This window comes from Ochotona curzoniae, unplaced genomic scaffold (genome assembly GCF_017591425.1).
Source record: "Ochotona curzoniae isolate NIBS_2020 unplaced genomic scaffold, NIBS_Ocur_1.0 contig_1221, whole genome shotgun sequence".
NCBI lineage: Eukaryota > Metazoa > Chordata > Mammalia > Lagomorpha > Ochotonidae > Ochotona > Ochotona curzoniae.
The window spans coordinates 258,926-281,332 of record NW_024464993.1 but is presented as its reverse complement, the minus strand read 5'-3'; the positions used below and the strand labels follow the sequence as shown (position 1 = coordinate 281,332).

Sequence of the window (22,407 nt, the reverse complement as noted above, 5' to 3'; positions counted from 1 at the left end):
GGGCTGAGCGAGGATGAGAGGCAGGATAGCCAATCAGCGCGCGAGTTGCCTTTCGGGCGGGCCAATGAGCTCACGCCTCGCGCACAATGTCTCGCGACAAGGGCGTTTCAGTGTCTCGTTTGGGCGCGTTGGGCGGCGTCCGGCTATAAAAACCTCCGCCCGAGCTGGCAGCCGCCATTCTGGGGTTCGTTTAGAGGTAAGTTGTGGTCTGTGATATGTTGTGGGTTCAGGTGTGGGCACATTTGGGGGTCTGGGCGGTGGGGCAGGGGCGGTTTCGTTTGAGATCCGTGGCGTGGCGATGAAACTGGCCGTGTCGGAGCTTGGCGCGCGGAGGAGACGCTGGGGGGCGGCCAAGATGGCACAGCTGCAGTCCGTACTGATGACCTCTTTCTCCCTTGTGTTCCTTTTATCCCAGGTTTGAATTTTCTCGGAGAAAGGCCGGCCACGAGGAAAACAGAAACAAGCCGCAGCAACCATCTTAAGCCCTTGAAAGGATCCGAGGGGGGAAAGGGGAAACAGCAGCCACCAGCCCAACCACTTGTGTCTTCTCCCTTCCCACCTGTCTTGCCCACCCCACCAGCCCACGCTGCTTGGGACTTGCAATCTGCGGCCGAAGGACCGTCACCACATAACTGCAAAAAATAATCAGCCACCCCTCCCCTCCCAAACCCGCTCAGATCCACTTCATCCAGCGTTTCCTTTTTTGAATCCAACTCAGAAATTTTTTTCTACGACCCCCCTCCCTCAATGGAGTTGGGTGGGGGGGGGACGAATACTGAGTCGGCCTTTATTTTTCTTATTTTTTAAGAGACTTTTTGATGCAATGAGGCCCCCCCAAGTCATTTGAGTTTTGGGTCCTGGTTGGTTGGTTTTTTTTTCCTCCAAAATTTCACCCCCTCCCCTACCCCCCTGAGCCCGAGGTGCTGACGTCGCAAAAATATTGGATAGTAAGTGTCGAATTTTCAAAAACAAGCCTTGCAACAAGAAATCAACGTTTTCCCGTTGTGAAACCAAAAAAATAATGAGAGGAAGAAAATGAGACCATAGAACAGAGAACTGGGAGAAGGACCAAGCCGGTCACTTAATCTCCATTAAAATGGGCCTTGGGGTCTAAATACAGTCTTGTTCTCTCTCCCATGCCACCTGCCTCTTCCCCTGCTCTGCTGCAGGCCTGGAGAGGGTGGAGGGAGGGCCAGCGAGCCAGGAGTTTGATGGTTAACCCTTGGTAATCCAGTCATTTTCCAGACTGCCAAAGCCATAAGTGTTTTACTTTCTAATAAGGAGGAACGGGTTCCCTTCCTCTGGTTAGCTGCAGTCTTCGAAAGGGTTAATGAGCTCACATGCAAAAGATGGTGGATCTTGGAGCCCAGAAGTCCCACGTCTTTGTGTGTGAGACAAACAGGGTGCCTCTCAATTTGCCAGATTAATAAGCAATCTGTACATAAAGATTGCAGGGTAAGGAGATGGGCAGAGAGAAATAACAGCTGGCTTTGACTTTTTTAAAATGATTGTTAAGTCCTCTCAATTTTAATGTTAATTTGCTTCGGGTATATTTGTGCGGTTAAATACGTGGCAATCTAGGAATAAAGATTGCAAGACACTTGATACAGGGAATATTCTAGTACATACAAGATAACAGATGGGGAGGTAAAGAAATGTCTTTGTAATTGTTGCAGGTTGCGTAGGTTATTTAAAAGCAAACGGATTAATTACATTTTGGTAACTTTCGGTGGGTGGGTAACAGTTAAAACTAGCGGGTTGGGGAATGTGGGATTCGGCAATATATTTTTTAAAGCCATTATTTAGTGCATTGAATGCTAGCTTTCTAAAAGATTTGTGTCGTTAAAAGGAATTTTTTTTTTCTTCCCTGCTTCAAAATGGCGACTTTCCTTGTCCTTTTGTCTTCCAAGCAGCGTTGCAGGTTGTCTTCAGCCCATTTTTCTCCTGTTCTCCCACTTCAGCCCTACTGTTGAGGGCGGCTCAGATCCTCCCCCCTCCCCGTCCCGTTTTTTCAAGGAGGGGTGGTCAGTGGTAGCAGATTGGGCTTCAGGTTCGAATTTCTTTCCCGCAGCAAATTGCTTTTAATATTTTACTGCTTTACGTTCCGCTCTTTAATGATTAAAGTAACATCAGGGGTAATCGAGGATGGGCGGCCGGTTTTTGTTATTTTACCAAAACGAGTGTTTTCTAATGTAACAAGCTATCGGCAGAGCCGGCTCTGTTCTTTTAAATTCTGAGTTCTTTCTCCATTACAAGATGGCGCCTCTCTTTTGTTGTTTTTTTCTCTTCTGCTGTCCTGGCCCTCGGGCCGCCCTAGAAACTTGTCGAGGGGGAGGAGCGGCAATGGAAGGTGATGTAATCGGCTTACTTCCTCTCCACCCGCTGCAGACTCCACCCCTGAGCCGCTTTCTCCTAGCCTGCTCCTGCACACTGCTGCTAGGGGAAAGGCTGTATGTAGTGCTTTATTCTGATGCATTCTTTTTACAAGTCTTAAAAGGGATAAATGCTTCTAGGATTTATGTGTCAAGACTTTTCATCTCCATGGCTAGATAGCTCTTATATTTAGCAATCAGCCCGTTAATTTATTTTTACCTTCCTTCACTCAACAATTGCTTGGAATTTTTAACCCGCTTCAGTTGCCAAGGGTGAAGAACCAATCAAATCTAAACTGTACTTTTAAGCCTGGGTAGCCTTCAGGGGTGTGTGAGAGCGAGTGTGTGCATATATCTTTGTTGGGGGAGAGTGGGGGACACAAAGGCTTGCTAGCAGAGAGTAACTTGAGATAAATGGCCTAATGAACCTACGTGCCATTTCTGCTCAGGAGCCTTGTGCAATTTGGTCACTGTGTTGTGGGATTGTGGGTGAGTAGGTTGGGTGCTTTTAGGACTCTAAACGGCCCTTCTTCCCAGCTCTGGGTTTATAGATAAACTCTGTATCGAGTGCTGTATCACGTTCTCCAGTTGCTTAGTTCCTGTACATTGGTACTAGGATAAGAAGTGAATCTTTAGAAAAGGAGACGGCAGGTGTAAGCTCAAGGCAGGGAGAGTCGAGCTACGGTTTCTGGTAAGCAAAACCATTTCTGGTATTACATTTCACAACCTCCCATTTTTCCTTCTCCCAAGGAGCCACCTTTTTAGAGTTTTTTTTCCAGTCCCTTCTCAAAGAAAGGCTTTAAGCATTAATGTAAAAATAATGTCCTCTGTTTTCAGCGACATTGGTGCGTGTTTGAAGACCATGCCCTGGCAGTGATATTTGCTGTCCCAGTTCCTTGCTAATCTTTTTTCTGACTTTTTAAAAGTCAAATCTGTGGAACTCTCCATCTGTTTCTCATTAAATAAAAAGGACATACATTGAAGTGGAGAGATTTTAGGCAGAATCGGAAAGCCATTTTGTAGAACTGCTACAGTTATGTAGGGAAAATATGGGGGGGGTGTGTTTTTTTTAATTAAAAAAAAACTTCTGAATTGGATGGGAGGGACCCTTTCATGTCTATTGACCATAAGTTCTTTCATTTACTATGTAAGCACTTTGCCTGTGCCTCTGTAGTATTCCTTCCTTGGGAGCTGAGCACTACCCCCATGGTTTCCTGATCACTAATAAGCAGGGATTTAATAACAGATCCTCCTTAACATGGGAGTTGGGGAGCCCGGTCCTGTAGCGTTGAGTTTTTGAGGGGTGGGGATGGTATTGTTTTTTGCATCCTGTTGAGAAGCAGATGAGCTTTCAGGAAGGGCCTGTACTAGGTTCTCAAAATGGTTCCTGAGGGATAGAGATTTCGTATGCAGAGGAAAGCTGAGACACTCGGTACAGGAAGTCATGCTAAGAAATGTCTGGAACAAGGGAAAGGGTAATAAAGGCATTTCCTGAGGCCTGTAAATTAAACTTGGAGCATTGTCCCTTTTGTTTTAGAAGATAGTCATGATCCTTTTGTGTGGAATTTTTGAGGCAATTCAGTCCTCTTGGTGATGAGTGCAGAGTAACTCTAGCCAAGGCTGCATTTTTTAACTTTTTAATTGAATAATTCTCAAGTAGGATTCCTCTTGGAGGCAGGAATCCCTGGCATAGTGTCTGGAAAGAATGATAGAAGGTTCCCCAGTGCTTTGCACCAGCAGTGTCTAAAGCGCGCAACAACCACAAAGTAACAGGACAAGTTGGGGGTAGGCCAGGGCCTACCCCCTACTTTTCTGATAATCTGCCTTCAAGAATTGTAACAGCTCATTAAAAGAAGACATACTCATGGGTCTGGTTGATAAGTAGGTAATGTTAGTGCTGTTGGTCACCGCCCCTCCTTCCCCGGTCAGCTCGAGTTCACTACAGGCCTGGGCTGGCCATGTCAGCCTCTTCTCTCCACTTGAGTGCCTTGGAAGTTTCACTTTACATTATGCTGACTTCAAAGTAAGGGAATTAAGATTTAAAACACTTGATCTGCATTAAAGCATGGAAAAACCCACTTGGGAGTTAATCACATGGCTAGTGCTCATGGGACCAGATTTATTATTTTTTTTCCTAAAATGCAGATAGTGGGAGATGAATATTTAACATTTGTAGCTTGCCTTAGTTCTTTTATTGCTATAAAAAAACAAAAATGGGAATGTAGAAGTAGTTGGCTTCTATCCCCAGCAGAGGGCACTGGGTGCAACTGAGCTTTGTACTCCATGGGTCCTTTTTCTAGGGATGGTTATTCTTTCCTTACTCTTAAGTCCGTCTTCCACATAGAGTGAAGGAACTTTTGTGCTCAGGTGACAGTCTTAGTTCTGAAGGAAGGTAGGGATAGTAGAGCTGTTGGCTTAACTTAGTTGGATACACAAAAGGAAGTTGTTCAAGGTTATGTGTATTTAGTTTTGGGTGACTATGGAGTTAGCTGTGCTCAGAGGGCCTTACTAGAAGGATGCTTAATTCAAACCTTTTTTTTTTTGTCAGATTGTATTCATTTTGGTTAAGGATCTGATGGTAGGTGCATTTGTGTCTATATGAATCAATATTTGAACATTTCTTAGTTTCTTCGTTGCTCATGTGTTACTGCTTTGAAACTGTTCATTGCTCTTCCAGTCTCCAACAGATGGGAAATTGGTTTTTACATATTGCTTTATCATATATATCTACAGTTTCTGCAAAGCACTGTCGAGTCACTATTGAGTATCTTACTGTGTGGGAAAGATTCCTTTGTCTTTTCCGTGTGTCAGAGTCATCATACTAGAAAAGATTTGACCCATAAACTTCTTATCCTTTCTAGTATTCTACTTGAATGTTTTCCCCATGACTTCAGGTTCCATTTGTCCTCGAAGCTTCTGGGCCAGCAGCGGCAGCAGCCCTGCTCAGCTTTTCTCATCTTTGCTCCCTAGGTTCAGCCCACAGATTAACCTTGACAGCCACCCTGTGCTTTCTGGGCTGCCTTCTCTGCTGCTACTTACCTAGGACATTAGGAGCCATACATTTGGAAGTTAACCTTGTTGGGAGGACTAAAGAACTGAATTGTTAATGTGTTGCTTTACTTTTGTGATTTTTCTGAGAGTTGATTGGCATTATCTTACAAGAAACCTGTCTCCTGTATGTAAAACGCAATAATCTCTATAAAGTGCTCATTATTTTTCCCACCCTTCTGCATGGGTGTGTCTGTTACTCGCTGACTTTGGGCTGGGATTCAGGAGGCCTCCCTTCTGCTGCTTGTTATCTTTACCCACTGCAGGCATTGCCTGGGTGGCTTGCTTTCTTTGGTCTTAGAAGCCAAATGTTAGAGGTATCCCCCTCAGAGGCATGCTATTACCAGAATTTTGACTCTGGCCCAGAAATTGCTATACACTTTTCTGTTCTTCCATAAAAGGAGTCTTCCTACTTTTAACTCTTCCAATCTGCTCCAAAGTAACTGCTTAAAATTTAGTGGTGTTATCTTTAGCACCTGTGATTCCCCCTGGGGAGTGCAGCTACCTCCAAATCTGCTAGAAGGCCTTTGTTTTCTTACAATTATGTTGTCATTTGTAGAGATTACATCTCTTAATAAATGGGAAAAGTGAAATTAAGAATATTAGGATATATTCTTATTGGAAAGGCAAGACTCACAGAGAGAAGGAGAGACAAGTCTTCCATCTGCTGGCTCACTTCCCAGTGGCTGCAACTGCCAGGCTAATCTCAAGACGGGAACCCCTGTGAGTCTCTCACATGGTGCAGAATCCTAAGGACTGGGTCATCTTTCCCCTGCTTTCCCAGGCTATAAACAGAAAGATTGATCAGAATTGAAACAGTTAGGACACGAACTCCCATTCATATGGGATACTGGTGCTTGAAGGTTAATGCTTAGTGTGTTGAGACACTGCACTGCCCTAGGAAATTGACTTTGAAGACACTGAACTACAACACCCAAAATTGGCCTATTCTTATAAAACATTAGTTTGTTGTTTTTTTTTTTTTTTAAAGGCAGATTTAGCAGCAGTTAAGTGAGAGAAGCTAATAAAGGGCAGAAGGCCTTAGTGGATGTAGCATCTTGTGGGAACTTCAGTCTTAGCTCTGGTGAAGTCCAGCTGTGTTAGGAAGGTTGTGATGGATTAAGACAGAGGTGTGCAACCTTGTGCTGTAATCTAATTGCTTTTCCAGAAAGTGACATTAACCCCAGGCTGTTTTCTCAGTAATTGGAATCTGGGCAATAGTGTTGATGTAGATTGAACAGTGAGTTGCCATGTTTTGAAAAATGCACAAGTGGACTTTTATCAGTGTATCCTGACTGTCCTTGCCACCTGTTTACTCTAGGGTTTGTTTTGTGCTTTTTTCTTAGAAACCAACATCATGGGCTCAGGTCCCATAGACCCCAAAGAACTTCTCAAGGGCCTGGATAGCTTCCTGAGCCGAGATGGGGAAGTCAAGAGCGTGGATGGGATTGCCAAGATCTTCAGGTGGGTGCCTGTTCTCCGAGTTCGTTTTGAACAGAAGAGACTGCTGAATCTCAGTTGTAGCAAACGGAATGGGGATTTCTGGGAAAGAAAAAGGAGAGTTAGTTGGATTCAGATTCCAACCCATAATTGCAGAATTAAAATCCTTGGTGACTAAAATGAAAGCTGGAGATTTAGATATCCATAGTCCCAAGGCAGTATTACTTAGGGATCAGTGCAGGGGAACCTGGGGACAATTTTTGCTTGTTTTTGATCATGTTCCACTTAAGGTATTTACCTTCAGAGATTCTCATTTTCCAAGGGAGAACAAATAAGCAGACTGTCTTAAACATATTTTGAAGCTGTCTGTTTAGAAAAACATTTTTTAAAAAATTTGTTTAAAAAGGTGAGCAACAGAGAGATCTTGCATTTATTGGTTCACTCCCTGGATGGCTGCAATGGCCAGGGCTGGGCTAGGCCAACGCCAGGAGCCTGGAACTCCATCAGAGTCTTCCATGAGGGCAGCAGGGCCCTGCTGTTTTCCCAGGTTCATTAGTAGGCAGCTGAATTAGAACTGGTGCTCTTGAGAGACGGTGCTGGTGTTGTAGGTGGCGAATTCGCCTACTGTGCTACAACACCAACCCTGGAGAGCTGGTGTTGAGGCTGGAACTTGTGGAAGCAGAATCTAATGTAGCTGTGTGTTAGGGAAGCAACGATGCTCCCCTCCCCTGTTGAGACTTCTGAGACTTCATTTGTCTCCTCCTGGGTCTTCTGTCTTCCCATGTTGCTCTGGATCTATCCCACCGCCCCCAGAGGCCTATGTGACTTTCCCACAGTGGAACAGAGTCCTGTGGAGTAGACTCTTCTGCTGAAAGAAGAGACTCCCTGCTCTGTTTCTAACCCTAGCTCCTTTCCCTCAGTCTCATGAAAGAAGCACGAAAGATGGTGAGTCGATGCACTTATTTGAACATTCTGCTACAGACCCGGTCACCAGAAATACTGGTCAAGTAAGTAAGGCTGTAGTAGGAGGATGCAGTTAGAGGATGGGGGTGGTGAGGCATGGGTCCTGGGCTGCTGATCGGGGATAGGAGAGTAGGATGTGTGGTTCCAAAACCAACGAAGGGCACTTAGAGGCTCCTTTTATCTGCCTGCAGATTCATTGATGTCGGTGGCTATAAGCTTCTTAACAATTGGCTGACATATTCCAAGACAACCAATAACATTCCTCTCCTCCAGCAAATTCTACTGACCCTGCAACACCTGCCGCTCACTGTGGACCACCTCAAGCAGGTACCTTTGGTCTTTACAACCTTGGTTCTTCACTTTTGGTTTAACCCGCCAGAGAAAATAGGTGGAGCTGCAGGCGTGTGCTTGTTAGGTAGAATGATAAAAAGAAAACTGGAGTTTGGCAAGGACTTGGGTTAAATTTGTCTCTTAGTAGGGGTGTGGCTTAGGGCACATCTAAGCCTCAGTTCCTTGATTTCTAAAATGGAAATAGTTAAACTTGCTAACGGGCCTAAGAAGTAAAATCACTGTGTCTAAGACTGCTTTGTAACAGGCGAACTATTGTAGCAGTGTTGCTGCTGTAGTGGGGTGGTGGGCTCACTTTCTTCCTGGCGTTTACCTATCCACTGCTCCCCTTGTAGAATAACACAGCCAAGCTGGTGAAGCAACTGAGCAAGTCAAGTGAGGATGAAGGTAGGTGCTGTGCTTGCTCTCCCTCCGCTGGTACCTCCTCCTTGGCCCGTCCTGGATTGTGTCTTCTTCCTCTTCCCTCACCTGATGTTCCTATTTCTCTTAATAAGTTGTTCCCTCTAATCTAAATCCTCCTTTCCTATTCTTAATTTGAAATGGAATCTTTCTGTGCTGTTGACTGTAACATAAGGTTCCATATTGAATGGAATCTTAATTCTTCAGATTTCTTGGTGCAAAAGGCAGGTATCGTAGTGAATCACCACTTTTTTTTTTTTTTAAGATTTATTTTGGGGCCCGGCACGGTGGCCTAGTGGCTAAAGTCCTCGCCTTGAATGTGTCAGGATCCCATGTTGGTGACAGTTCTAATCCCAGCAGCCCCGCTTCCCATCCAGCTCCCTGCTTGTGGCCTGGGAAAGCAGTCGAGGATGGCCAAAGCCTTGGGACCTTGCACCTGCATTGGGAGACCTGGAGGAAGTTCCCAGCTCCTGGCTTCGGACTGGCACAGCACTGGCCGTTGCGGTCATTTGGGGAGTGAATCATTGGATGGAAAATTTTTCTCTTTGTCTCTCCTCCTCTCTATATTATCTGACTTTGCGGTGAAAATAAATCTTATTTTATAAAATAACAAAAAAGAAAAGAAAGCTTTATTATTTTTATTGAAAAGTCAGACATACTGGGCCCGGCGCGGTGGCGCAAGTGGTTAAAGGTCCTCGCCTTGCACGCCCGGGATCCCATATGGGCGCCGGTTCTAATCCTGGCAGCCCCGCTTCCCTTCCAGCTCCCTGCTTGTGGCCTGGGAAAGCAGTCGAGGACGGCCCAAGGCTTTGGGAACCTGCACCCGCGTGGGAGACCCGGAAGAGGCTCCTGGCTTCGGATCGGCATAGTATCGACCCGTTGCGCTCACTTGGGGAGTGAATCATCGGATGGAAGATCTTCCTCTCTGTCTCTCCTCTCTGTATATCCGCCTTTCCAATAACAAAATAATAAAAATAAATCTTTAAAAAAAAAAAAAAAAAGAAAAGTCAGACATACAAAGAGGAGGAGAGAGGAAGATCCTCCATCTGCCAGTTCACCCCACAAGCGGCTGCAATGGCCAGAGCTGTGCAGATCTGTGCAGGAGCCTCCTCCAGGTCTCCCACATGGGTGCAGGGTTCCAGGGCTTTGGGCTATCCTCAACTGCCCTACCAAGGCCACAAGCAGGGAGCTGTGAGGGAAGTGAGTCCGCCACAATTAGAACCAGCGCCCATATGGAATCCAGGCATGTGCAAGGCAAGGACTTTAGCCGCTAGGCTACCACGCTGGGCCCCACCATTTACTTCTTAATAAATGTGGCGTCTTATGGGACCTTCGGTATCTGTTTTTGCTGACAGTAGACACTTGGTGCCAGTGAACTTTGTTGTGGGCAGCAGCCTGACTGTAAAAAAACAACATGTCACTTCCTGACAGCATACTGCCGGGCCTGGCCTCTCCTTAAGTGACTGAGTTCCCTTTGACCCCCACCTGGGCCTGAGCTAGTTTCCCACCCAAGTGCTCTTCAATGTATCTGCTCTGATAAAAATCCATAGCACTGTTTGTTGGCTTGTGTAGGAGGCCAGCCTGTGGGGGCTCCCCAGCTGTGGGACTGCTTACTGGCAAAGCCTCCCGAGGCCCAGAGCCCCAGCTTGCTGCAGCTCACAGTGCTCAGGGTGACCACGTCAAGGCCCAGTCTTCCAGTCTTGTTTACGTTCGTTCTCAGTGTGGAGTCCTTTTAGATCCTTCGGAGCACTGTTGAGCAGGCTCAGTTGTGCTGTCCTGTTTGGAGCTGGATTGAATGACTCTAACCCCTTTAGATAGTGAAGTTTAGCTCTGCCCTGCACTGCCTCCAAGGCCTTAGGATGTTCCTGCTCTCGGGGTGTTGCCTTAGGGACAGAAATTGTTGTGTGATTATTTGAAAAATCAGATTTTAATGTTCTTTGATACTCTTGTTGATTATATGCATCTATAAATGGAAATGTTTGAGAGAGGTGCCATAGAGAAATTATTTTCCATATACAAAAGGTGCTATCAAACAAACCATGAAATTTTTCATATATTTAGAAACAAATTGTGTTCTTTCTTTAATTGTTTCGATTTCACAACCCTATTTTGGCCTGTTTTTAAACTCTTGTATGTATTTGAAAGAAGACAGATTCTCCCATCCACTGGTTTACACCAGCCAATGATGGGGTACCCCAAAGCCAGGCACTTGCAGCTTAATCTAGGTCTCCCACCTGTGTGGCAGAGATATCCTGCTGCTTCCCAAGGTGCCCATCGCAGCAAGTACTTGGGTCCCTGTCACCCACATGGGAGACTAGGGTGGAATGTCTGACTGCTGGCTAGGACCTGGCTGTTAAAGACATTTGTCGTTCTGCCTTTCAAACAAACCTGTAAGGATTTTGTAGGTTTTCTTTTTCTTTCTTTCTTTTTTTTTTTTTTTTTTGTAAGGATTTATTTGTTTTTATTGGAAAGGCAGATTTATAGACAAGGAGAAACAAAGAAAAAGATCTTCTATCTGCTGGTTCACTCCCAGATGGCCTCAACAGCCAGAGCTGAACTGATCTGAAGCCAGGAGCCAGGAGCCTCTTCTGGGTCTCCCATGGGGGTGCAGGGTTCCAAGGGTTTGGACCATCCTCAATTGCTTTCCCAGGCCACAAGCAAGGAGCTGGATGGGAGGCAGAGGCAGGGCTGCCGGGATTAGAGCATGTGTCATGTTTTAAAATTCTAGCTTACTTTTTCCATTGCGCAGATTTTCATAGTAGTTTTACAAAATTTTATTTTCTGTTGCTGGAAAAATGCAACTGTTTAAACCACTTAGGCATTGCCCCTCTCTCTCACCTGCAGAGCTCCGGAAGTTGGCCTCCGTCCTTGTCAGTGACTGGATGGCTGTTATCCGCTCCCAGAGCAGTGCCCAGCCTGCTGGTGAGTGTCTGCATCCCTCATCCTTCGTGTCTTTTTCCTACTGGAGTACCCAGCCTGCTTTCTCTTTAATGGCTCTTCTCAAGTAAGACCTTCTCTGCCTTGGGTTTTTGAAACAGAGAAAGATAAGAAGAAGCGCAAAGAGGAGGGGAAGACACGCACCCCGCCTCCGGAGCGGCCTTTGACTGAGGTGAAGACTGAGACCCGGGCCGAGGAGCCACCAGAGAAAAAGAAGGAGAAGCCCAAATCTCTGCGGACCACAGCCCCCAGTCATGCCAAGTTCCGGTCCACCGGTGAGCCCCTGGCCAGCCTGTGGGCAGGTGTTGTCAGGCCCTGGGGACCCATGTGCTTTGTGATAACGGTAGTCCCATGGAGAAGAGGTAGGGTGCTAGGAGGAGCCTTGGGGTCATTAGTGTGGGTGAGCTTTTGGAAGGAGGATCACTGAGGAAGAGACAGAGGTGTTGGGGGGCGCCGGGCTTCCTGACTGACAGTGTGTCTCTCTCCCAGGGCTGGAGCTGGAGACCCCATCTTTGGTGCCTGTGAAGAAGAATGCCAGCGCCGTGATGGTGTCTGACAAATACAACCTGAAACCCATCCCCCTGAAGCGGCAGAGGTGTGTGCTGGGTCGGGGGTGTGAGTGGAGCGGCCCCTGGTGGAAGGGGAGAGGAAGCGAGTCCTAGGTGGTGACCGTGACTCCTGCTTTCCACAGCACTACAGCTGCTCCAGGGGAGGCGGTGCCCCCGGCAGAGAAGAAGTACAAGCCCCTCAACACCACACCCAACGCCACCAAGGAAATCAAAGTGAAGATCATCCCACCACAGCGTGAGTCTGAAGCAGGGCTTCAGTTGTGTTTTGCACTGGGGGCAAACCTGTAATGGGAATGGATGTCGAGAGGCAGAGGGCAGAGAGGTTTTGCTTCTCTTGGCTGTCCCAGTGTCCTCCGGAACTCCCTGCCAGGTGGGAGCTGTAGAGGTGAAGTGGGGAGCAATGCCAGTCAGTGTGAGCAGTGAGGATGCTCCTTCCTGGCAGGTGGATCTGCCGTGTCCCCGGGCCTTGCTGCTTCCGTGCCTGCACTCTCAGATGCAGAGCCACAGCTTGCTGCCCAAGATAGGTGGACTAGTACGGGACTGTCCTGCCATGCTGTCCCCTTTTACCTTCAGCTGCATTCTCAATTAAGGCAGGTCTCCCCTGTCCTGTTTTCCTTCTGCTCTGTGTAGGTTTAATAATTTAATTTTATGACTTTTCTCTTGGTAGCTATGGAGGGGCTGGGCTTTTTGGATGCTCTCAATTCAGCTCCTGTTCCTGGCATCAAAATTAAAAAGAAGAAGAAGGTGCTGTCGCCTACAGCTGCTAAGGTATGGGCCCCAAGGAGTGGCTCTCAGTGGCAGGGTGTGAGGGGTGGGGCTCGGGCCTCAGCAGCTAGGAGCTGTTGGCGAGGGTGGGGCCACTCTGAGACAAAGTCTGCCACTCTAGGGGGACCTTTCCTGGCTTTAGCTCATTAGCTTCTTTTTCTTTCATCATAGCCAAGCCCCTTTGAAGGGAAACAAAGCACAGAACCAAGCACAGCCAAACCTTCTTCCCCAGAGCCAGCTCCTCCTGAGGCAATGGACACAGAGCGTCCAGGGACTCCCGTGCCCCCCGTGGAAGTCCCTGAGCTCATGGATACAGGTAGTGTGTGGGGGATCTGCCTGAGCTCAGGGCTTTTGGGCAAGAAGGGCCCTGGCTCTGAAGACTCTCCTCTTGCAGCCTCCTTGGAGCCAGGAGCCCTCGATGCCAAGCCTGTGGAGAGTCCTGGTGACCCTGGCCAGCTGACACGCAAAGGCAGGAAGAGGAAAAGTGTAACATGGCCTGAGGAGGGCAAGCTGAGAGAGTACTTCTACTTTGAACTGGATGAAACAGAACGAGGTGCGCATCTGGGTTTCTGGGGTGACAGGTGTATGCAGGGCATGTGAAAAGATCATGGGTGTTTACCTCCCCTTATTGTTTTTTTTTTTTTTTCTCACCTTGCCAATAGTAAATGTGAATAAGATCAAGGACTTTGGAGAGGCGGCTAAGCGGGAGATACTGTCTGACCGACATGCGTTCGAGACAGCCCGACGGCTGAGCCATGACAACATGGAGGAGAAGGTGCCCTGGGTGTGTCCCCGGCCCCTGGTTCTGCCCTCACCTCTTGTCACCCCTGGAAGCAACAGTCAGGAGCGCTACATCCAGGCTGAGCGGGAGAAGGGCATCCTTCAGGAGCTCTTCCTGAACAAGGAGAGGTAAGCCTGCCAGGCTGACACCCTGGGGTGGGGCGCTCAGCTGCCTGAGGACAGCTTGATCGGGTGGTAACTGAGAAGAGGGGGCCATTCAGAAAGCTTGGGAGGGAACTAATAAACACCTGTTTCTTTTTCCTCCTGCTGCCTGTTGTCCTCTCAACAGTCCTCACGAGCCTGATCCCGAGCCCTACGAACCCATCCCTCCCAAACTCATCCCTCTGGATGAGGTGAGTCGCCATTGGCTGGCCATGGTGGGGCCTGCAATTCTTGTTGATTTTGTGGCATTTTGCATGTGACAGTGTCTCCATGCCTTTGATTGTAATTGTTCCGTTCTTTTAGGAGTGTTCCATGGATGAGACCGCATATATGGAGACCCTGGAGCCTGGAGTGTCAGGTGGCTCACCTGATGGGGCAGGTGGCTCTAAGTTACCTCCCGTGCTGGCCAATCTCATGGGCAGCATGGGTGCTGGCAAGAGCCCCCAGGGCCCCGGAGGAGGCGGCATCAATGTCCAGGAGATCCTCACCTCCATCATGGTACGTGCCCCCTTCCCCCTTGCCACTCTGGGGCCTCTGGAGGGCCCTGTCCAGATCTTTCTCCCAGTCCTCTTCATCCCAGTTCTCATCCTCCCTCTTACTTCTGACATATGGCGCGTTCTTTCTCTTGCCAGTTGTCTTGCTGCCTATTGAATGTCCTTTTGCCCTTCACAGGCTAGCCCGAACAGCCATCCCTCAGAGGAACTGCTGAAGCAGCCAGACTACTCGGATAAGATCAAGCAGATGCTAGGTAATCTTCAGGGCCAGCCTCTGAGCCCAGGGTGGAAGGGAGCCTGCAGTAGAGCTGGGAAAGCAGGGCTGGGCTGTTGCCACTTGGCAGGAGTGGGAGGGGAAGGCTGGACAGAAAGAGTGGTGCTCTGCCAGGCTGATCTGAGAGGGTCACTAGAGCACACCTGAAATGGAAGCAATGCCATGGTTCTAGAACCTTCTTGACTCTCACTCCACTTTGCATTAACAGTGCCACATGGACTCCTGGGTCCTAGTCCGATAGCCAATGGTTTCCCCCCAGGCGGCCCTGGGGGCCCCAAGGGCATGCAGCACTACCCCCCCGGGCCTGGTGGGCCCATGCCAGGTGCGTGAAGCTTGAGAGGGTGGAAGGGCTTGGCTGCTGGAGCTCAGCCTGGGCTGAGGGATATGCACAGAGCTCCTGGCACACAGACATTAGGGGAAAAGTAGGCCTGGGGAGCAGGTACTTTTGGTGGTAAAATAAACATTTAATTGCATGTTCCATATACTTCTTTAAGTCCCATGTGCAGAAAGGACATAGTGGGAGTTGGTGTAGGGTGGCAGGTGGCAGGTGGCAGGTACTGAGTGCAGTGCGTTGCTGATCGAATCTCCTCTTTGTTCTCCTTAACAGGTCCCCATGGTGGCCCTGGTGGGCCAGTGGGTCCACGCCTTCTTGGTCCCCCACCCCCTCCCCGGGGTGGTGATCCTTTCTGGGATGGCCCAGGTGACCCCATGAGAGGCGGCCCGATGAGAGGGGGTCCAGGACCAGGTCCTGGGCCGTACCATAGAGGCCGAGGTGGCCGAGGAGGAAATGAACCCCCTCCCCCTCCTCCTCCGTTCCGTGGGGCCAGAGGTGGTCGCTCTGGAGGAGGACCCCCAAATGGACGAGGTGGCCCTGGTGGGGGCATGGTTGGAGGTGGTGGCCATCGTCCCCATGATGGCCCTGGTGGGGGTATGGGAAGTGGCAGCGGCCACCGTCCCCATGAGGGCCCTGGAATGGGCAGCGGCCACCGTCCCCATGAAATCCCTGGCGGTGGCATGGGTGGTGGCAGCGGACATCGTCCCCACGACGGCCCCGGTGGGGGCATGGGCGGTGGTGGTGGCCACCGTCCCCACGACGGCCCTGGTGGGAGCATGGGTGGAAGTAGTGGACATCGCCCTCATGAAGGTCCTGGACATGGGGGGCCACATGGCCACCGGCCTCATGATGTCCCTGGTCACCGAAGCCACGACCATCGAGGGCCACCTCCTCATGAGCACCGGGGCCACGATGGCCCTGGCCATGGAGGAGGGGGTCACCGAGGGCACGACGGAGGCCACAGTCATGGAGGAGGTGAGGATGCTCCTGGCTTTGCCTGCCGCTCTTGGTGTGTCAGAGGAGTAGGGGGAGAAGCACTGTTAGGGGTGCATCCTGTAGTGCCTGAAAGTTGGGTGTCCTGGGGGTCTCAGTGTGCATGCTGGTCCTGCCCTCTGTCTGCGGCCTTCCCATGCTGTGTGTGTGAGCCTGTCCCAGCCTGGGTGGTGAGGGTGGTGGTGGTGCACACTTGGCTATGGCTTCGCTAACCATTCTGCCCTCATTCCCACAGACATGTCCAACCGCCCTGTCTGCCGACATTTTATGATGAAAGGCAACTGCCGCTATGAGAACAACTGTGCCTTCTACCATCCCGGTGTCAATGGGCCACCCCTGCCCTAGGGACCACCTGCCTGCCCCCCTTGCGCCCCTGTGGATTGCAGCCTTGCTCCTTCCACCTGGTTATGGCTTCTGTGAGGCCCATTTTCCCCATTCCCCAGCTGATGAGCCGGCCCCTTCAGTTCCCACCTGATTGGGTTCCTGGGGGGTTTCTGATCACTGGTGCGCATTGATGTACATATTTTCCTCCAGTCTGGGGAGGAGAGAGACTGGACCCATTCTGTACCCAGGACTGCTGAAGAGGAGACCCAGTTGGCTTCACTTTTTGAGGCGATTCATCCTGTGCCCTAAACCCCTTTCCAGTATGACCCTGACGCCTTGAGGACCTAAAGCTGGTTACTCTGGAGACACCTGCTCCCCTGTCAGTCCCCTCCACATGCACACAGAACTCTGACATGGCATCAGCTGCGCTTACAAAAGCATCCCAACCAAATCCGTGGTTTGTCCTGGGGTGGGAGATGGTGAAGGGGTATGGTATATCCCACTGCACTGAGAGGGCTCAGGCTGGATTTGAGTTCTGGACCACACCATTCCCACCCCTCGCCTGACACGGACTCTGCATCCACAACCCTTTCCCAAGTAATACTTTGCCATCCTGCGTCCCACCCACTTCTGCGTCACGAATCTGCTGGGTTCGATGATGGCAACTTCGTGTCCGCCTTGCCCACTGCCGATCTTCGTCGCCCATGTAGGCTAGCAGCCTTGGGCTGCCTTTGCCTACAGCCATGCTGGGGACTTGGCCGAGACACTGCAATGAGACCAGCTTTCCATCAACTGGAGCCCAGCACGCTGGGCCTGACAGTCACACTACATGCACTGCCTTGGGGAGCTAAGCTTGCTCCTTGCCCCTACTTGGAACCTTGTCAGTGTGAGGCTTCAACCACCTCTGGGTCCCTCGCATGGGCCGCCCTGGATGGGTTCAATAAGATGATTTTTGCTCTTTCCCAGTCCTCTCCTTCACCCGTCTCAGCATCAGTTGTTTTCTATGAAAACAGTGGATTGGTTGGGTTTTGTGCAGGGTCTTGGGTTAGAGCCACAATGGATTTGAGGATAAGTTTTTTTTCTTTTGGTTTTGTATATTTTGTACATTAATAATAAACAGTGGAAAGTGAAGCAGCTTATTTAACCCGTGGTGTGTCTGAACTAATTTTTCAAGTATGAAGTAGGGAGCTCCCAACCTTGGCTCATTCTGCAAATGGTCATAGTGGCCAATGCTAGGACAACTATCCGGGCAGGCATTGAGCAGCCTGCTGCTTGCAGGAAGCTGACATCAAACCAGAGCTGCACCTTGAATCCTGCTACTCCTGTGTGGCATCTCCATTTCACTGGCAGGTGAACTTCCCACTTCCAGGACTTTTTGAGAATTTTTTATTTGGAAGACAGATTTTAAAGGGAGAGATAGATCATCCACTGATTCCCCAAATCACCACAAGGACCCAGAGCTGGGATCATCCAAAACTTGGAGCTTATTCCAGGTCTCCCACATGAGTGCAGGAGCCCAAGGATTTGAGCCATCCTGTGCTGCTTTCCCAGGTCATAAATAGGGAGCTGAGTCATAAATGAAGCAGCTGGGACACAAAATCTACACCCATATGAGATCCTAGCGCATGCAAAGTAAAAACTTTAGCTACTACGCTGCAATGCTGGGCCTTTTTATCAGGAAGGCAGATCTTTCCACTGGTCCACTCCCCAAATGACTAGAACATCTGGGGTATCAGTTTCTCCCAGGTCTCTTGACCTAATGCTTTCCCAGGCTATAGTGTTCCCATGCAGGGGCACGAATCGGTGCCAGTATGGGATGCTGGTGCTTGCAGGTGGGGGATTAGCTGATTATTGTGCTGGCCAGGCCAGGACTTTTCAGAACAAAACAAAAAACCCTGTTCACCTGCTGTTCTGTTTCTCAGCCCTTTGGAGTTAACATGTGTTTGCTAAATCACAGAGTAGTGAGTACTGGTGAAGGCACACTGAGGGGCAAGTGTGACCTACAGACGCAGGAAAAACATGGCTGTGGTGCCGCAGGTGAAGCTGGCACTTCCAATCCAGCTTTGCTGCTGTGCCAAGTGGGAATTAGCACATGCCTCAAAAACTTGAGCTTCTGCACCCATGTGGGAGGAGCTTTAGCCTGGCCCAGCCGTCTGAGGAGTGAAGCAGTGGGTCAAAGTAAAAAAGTGAAAAAGGGCGTTTTGGGGAAAAGCCATTTACAAACATGGCCATATTGATTCTACTTTGGAACTTCTGTTCTTGTGAGACCATTTAGAGGTGAGACTGTAGTGGCAGGTGGATAGGAGAATGGCTGAAGAAGGAAAATCCAGGTATCTGGAGAAGGAGAGAAATGAAGGGGCAATTTCAGTGAAGACAAGGGAAATGCTGTTTTCAGGTTTTAAAAATTGATTTAGTTGGGCCCAGCGCGGTGGCGCAGCGGTTAAGGTCCTCGCCTTGCACGCCCGGGATCCCATATGGGCGCCGGTTCTAATCCTGGCAGCCCCGCTTCCCATCCAGCTCCCTGCTTGTGGCCTGGGAAAGCAGTCGAGGACGGCCCAAAGCTTTGGGACCCTGCACCCGCGTGGGAGACCCGGAAGAGGCTCCTGGCTTCGGATCGGCATAGTATCGGCCCGTTGCGCTCACTTGGGGAGTGAGTCATCGGATGGAAGATCTTCCTTTCTGTCTCTCCTCTCTGTATATCCGCCATTCCAATAAAAATAAATCTTTATTACAAAATTGATTTTGTTAAAGGCATGACAGGACATGATGTGAAATTTTGGAAACCAGGACATGGAGGGATAAACTTCAAATGAGAATTTCCATCTTAAAACCTGCAATTAGGGTGCATAACCCTAAAGGTGGGAGGTTGCAGATACAAAGAAGGGGATACTGTCATTGAGAATTATATTTCGTTTGTTGTTAATTTATTGGAAAGTCAGGTATACAGAAAGAAGGACAGATTTTTCCATCCGCTGATTCACTCCCAAAGTGGCTGCAAATGGTTAGAGCCGAGCTGATTCGAAACCAGGAGCCAGGAGCTTTTTCCGGGTTTCCCTCTGGGTGCAGGGTCCCAAGGCCCTGGGCCGTCCTTGACTGCTTTCCCAGGCCACAAGCAGGGAGCTGGATGGGAAGCTGGGCTGCCAGGATTAGAACCGGCGTCCATATGAGATTCAGGCGCGTTCAAAGCGAGGACTTTAGCTGTTAGACCCCAGAATTATGGCTTTCAATCTTCTAGCATTCATCAGAATCATCTCAACCACCTGGCAGTCTCATACAGTTGAGTCTGAGCATCTCTCACTTCTGTGCGGTTATTTCCAGTATTGACCACAAGAGGGCGGCAACCTCCTACACTTCACAGGCCCGGGTCCCAATCAGAAGGCAACAGGGCTAGTTTCAGGTTCCCTGGGCCCAGTCTTGTGGGTCGCTGAGGTCAGTCTGCTGTTGTTCTGTGCACTGGAAGATCGTGGTCTGAGAGGGTGGTATTTAAGGACCAAGCTAAAAGGTGAAACATCTAGGAAGGCTGCTCCTCCTCCCTGGGGCACTGGCATCCTGTATGGGCAGTGGTTTCACTCCCAGCCAATCCAGCTGGATCAGAAGTGGATCAGTGGGCCTGGGGCAGTGGCCTAGCGAATAAAGTCCTTGCCTTGAAAGTGAGCTGGACTGCAAGAGGACACGGGTGGAGACAGAACCGGCCCAGCAACTGCAGCCGCCAGCTGACCGGGGCAGTGGACTGTGACGGGCCCTATGCTACTAAAACAGCAGGAATCTGGACTGGGAATACCTCAAAATTTCTTCGAGGATCTTCCCATTCGAGACACCGGACTCGGAGTCCTAACCAGGGAAAGACAGGACAAATCAAGCAACAACCTCAGCCATCTGTTGGCAGCAGAGACTGGGCAAACGGAGACCCTAGAAGGGACTGTGTCAAACAATGAACTCTTCAATGACCACATCATGATTGGGGTGGCGAGACTGGCAACGACCCATGAATGGTGAACTATTGGAACCACTTGATCGAGTATCTCGGAGCGCGCCCCACACCCGGGACTTGGGGTGGGCGGGAGACTGGGTGGGGCTTCTTCCTCTATATCCCCCTTTAGACCTTGACCCTTTTTTACCCCAATTAAATTTGTAAGGATTGTCAAAATTAAATAAAAAAAAAAAAAAAAAAGAAAGTGAGCTGGATGGGAAATTGGGCTGCTGAGATTAGAACCAGTGCCCATATGGGATCCCAGTGTGTTCAAGGTGAGGACTTTAGCTGATACACTATTGCACCAGGCCCTAGGGAAAAAAAATTTAAGGGAATTTTGGGTTCACCTCTATGGGACTACAGCACGAATGACTTATGTGGAAAGCTAGGGGCAGTGATGGGTCTGAGCCAGGCTAGACCACAGAACTTACGTCACAGGAATCCACCTAACACTCGCAGCGGCTGCAGCACCCACTGGGGTATGCAGGGACCAGGCCCGAGGGAAGACTATGCCAGGCAGGGCTGCTACCTCCGCTGGCATGCATTAGACAGGCTGGGGGTAGGTCTGCTAGGGGGAGCTTGGGGGAACTCCCCGCTACTTGGCAGCTCCTCTGAGGAACATGGGAGGAGGGACTGGGGGCAGGCCAGGCCCCAGGCAAGGCTGCGGCACCCGTTGGTCTGTGTACAGGCAGGCCAGACTGGCTTGGGCTCTAGCACTCACTGGTGCTTGTGAATGCTGGAATGGGTGTAGGACAGGCTAGGCCATAGCACCCAGCAGGTCACAGCAGAGCTGCGTCAGGAAGGGCTAGGCTGCCTTACCTGCTGGTGTGCATGACAGCCAGAATGGTGCAGGCCAGATGAGCGAGGCTGCAACACCAGCTAGCCAAGTGCTGGAGTGAGTAGAAGTTATGCCAGACTAGATTCCAGTACCCCCTGGCAGGCACAAGACCCAGGGTGGGAACATGCCTGGAGGGGGAACTGTGGGAACTCCCTTGCTGGGCTGTACCCATCGCTGATGAGCACAAAAGCACCAGGCTGCAGGCAGGTCGCACTGCACAAGGGTGTGACGCCTGTTTGCATATGCGTTAAGCTGTATGCATGAGCACCCATCACTGGATGCCATGTGGGCTGGGCTGGGCCGCAGCAAAGGCTGGCATGTGCAAAAACCTAGTCTGGGAGTGGGCCCTGTTATTGGGGGTCACCACAACTAGGCCCTGGAACCCATAGGACTGGATCTATGGCTGGCTGGGCTGCAGCATCTCTCAGTTTGATAATGGGCTAAGGCTGAACAGACTAGGCAGTTGCACCTACCTATCTGTGCACTGGTTGGTGCAGGTGAGCAACCAAACCTGATTCTGCACTGGATGGCACACAAGAATTGAATCTGAGGTCAACCCAGGCAAGGTTTCTTGGGAGGACTCCCCAGCTACAACCTTGGACCCATCGTGTAGTCCAACCTTGGAATGCATGTACTGGCACTGGACTGCCCCAGTTGCTGATGCCTGTGCTGTGGGCAACATGTCCAGCTGCACACAAGGTCAGCCCATCTAGGACTGTCACGTCAGAGGACAGAAAGCAGGACGGGTCAGACAACTCTCCTGGCAAAGCTTTGCAGCATGTCCTTGTGCGTAGATGCAGTGAGGTGGACTTTGTCAACTAGTAGACCTTGGAAAGATTTTCTCAACTCTGGAACAATGGAACCAACAATGTCTCAAGGTAACTGAAGCCATTCAAGTAACACGCTCAGAACGCTCTTCCCCCTATTGAGCTTTCTAAGCATCACCAAATGAGTGCCCCTCAGCCCCAGGGGCTGCTGCGCACTCTCCCCCGACCCTCCCCTGCAGACAGAGGAAGTAAAACAAAGACTAAACATTTGTTCTACTCACCTCCCTGCACACCTGTCCCTCCTTCCCCACCCAGAGGCCTATATGGATATGGGCTTGCATTCCTCTCACCTATACAAAACACCCTGCCGCCAGGCGCTGCTGCTGCTCCCAGTGCTCGACAGCCTTGGGAACCTGGAGTACACGCATCTCTGGCTGCACAAGGGTAGCCTCCTCTGTCCTCAGGGTTCCCCCCAACCCCCACAGTTCCCCAAGGCCTACTGCTGTCTGGACTCTCACACAGCCCTTGTATTCCCATTAACTGGCAAGCAGCATTTTTGTTCAGCCTCAGTTGCTCCTTGATTACTCAAATCACTACTTTCCAAGGCTCACCCTCCTTCAACTGATCCTG

The 22,407-nt window shown here is 50.0% G+C and overlaps 1 protein-coding gene across 2 annotated transcripts; it reads left to right on the top strand.

Annotated features, from left to right (window-relative positions):
• Positions 1 to 93: 93 nt before the first annotated feature.
• PPP1R10 (protein phosphatase 1 regulatory subunit 10) lies at positions 94 to 17,333 on the top strand. Of its 2 annotated transcripts, XM_040996684.1 has the most exons (20): positions 94 to 196; positions 416 to 947; positions 6,767 to 6,884; positions 7,781 to 7,867; positions 8,015 to 8,150; positions 8,507 to 8,558; positions 11,415 to 11,492; positions 11,609 to 11,782; positions 11,997 to 12,102; positions 12,199 to 12,311; positions 12,744 to 12,844; positions 13,013 to 13,157; positions 13,236 to 13,394; positions 13,504 to 13,750; positions 13,911 to 13,974; positions 14,087 to 14,281; positions 14,456 to 14,531; positions 14,760 to 14,873; positions 15,159 to 15,860; positions 16,114 to 17,333. In XM_040996684.1, the coding sequence occupies exons 3-20, from the start codon at positions 6,778 to 6,780 to the stop codon at positions 16,221 to 16,223; spliced, it is 2,766 nt and encodes a 921-aa protein (XP_040852618.1). In that variant the 5' UTR covers positions 94 to 196; positions 416 to 947; positions 6,767 to 6,777; the 3' UTR covers positions 16,224 to 17,333. The 2 variants fall into 2 exon arrangements, with proteins under 2 accessions (XP_040852618.1, XP_040852611.1); XM_040996677.1 differs by lacking the exon at positions 94 to 196 and having other exon boundaries at positions 203 to 947.
• Positions 17,334 to 22,407: the final 5,074 nt, after the last annotated feature.

Coding starts and splice junctions, on each gene's coding strand:
- PPP1R10 (XM_040996684.1), top strand. CDS start 6,778: ATGGGCTCAGGTCCCATAGACCCCAAAGAACTTCTCAAGGGCCTGGAT. Junction 8,559..11,414: donor CAAGTCAAGTGAGGATGAAG/GTAGGTGCTGTG, acceptor TCTCACCTGCAG/AGCTCCGGAAGTTGGCCTCC. Junction 14,532..14,759: donor TAAGATCAAGCAGATGCTAG/GTAATCTTCAGG, acceptor TTGCATTAACAG/TGCCACATGGACTCCTGGGT.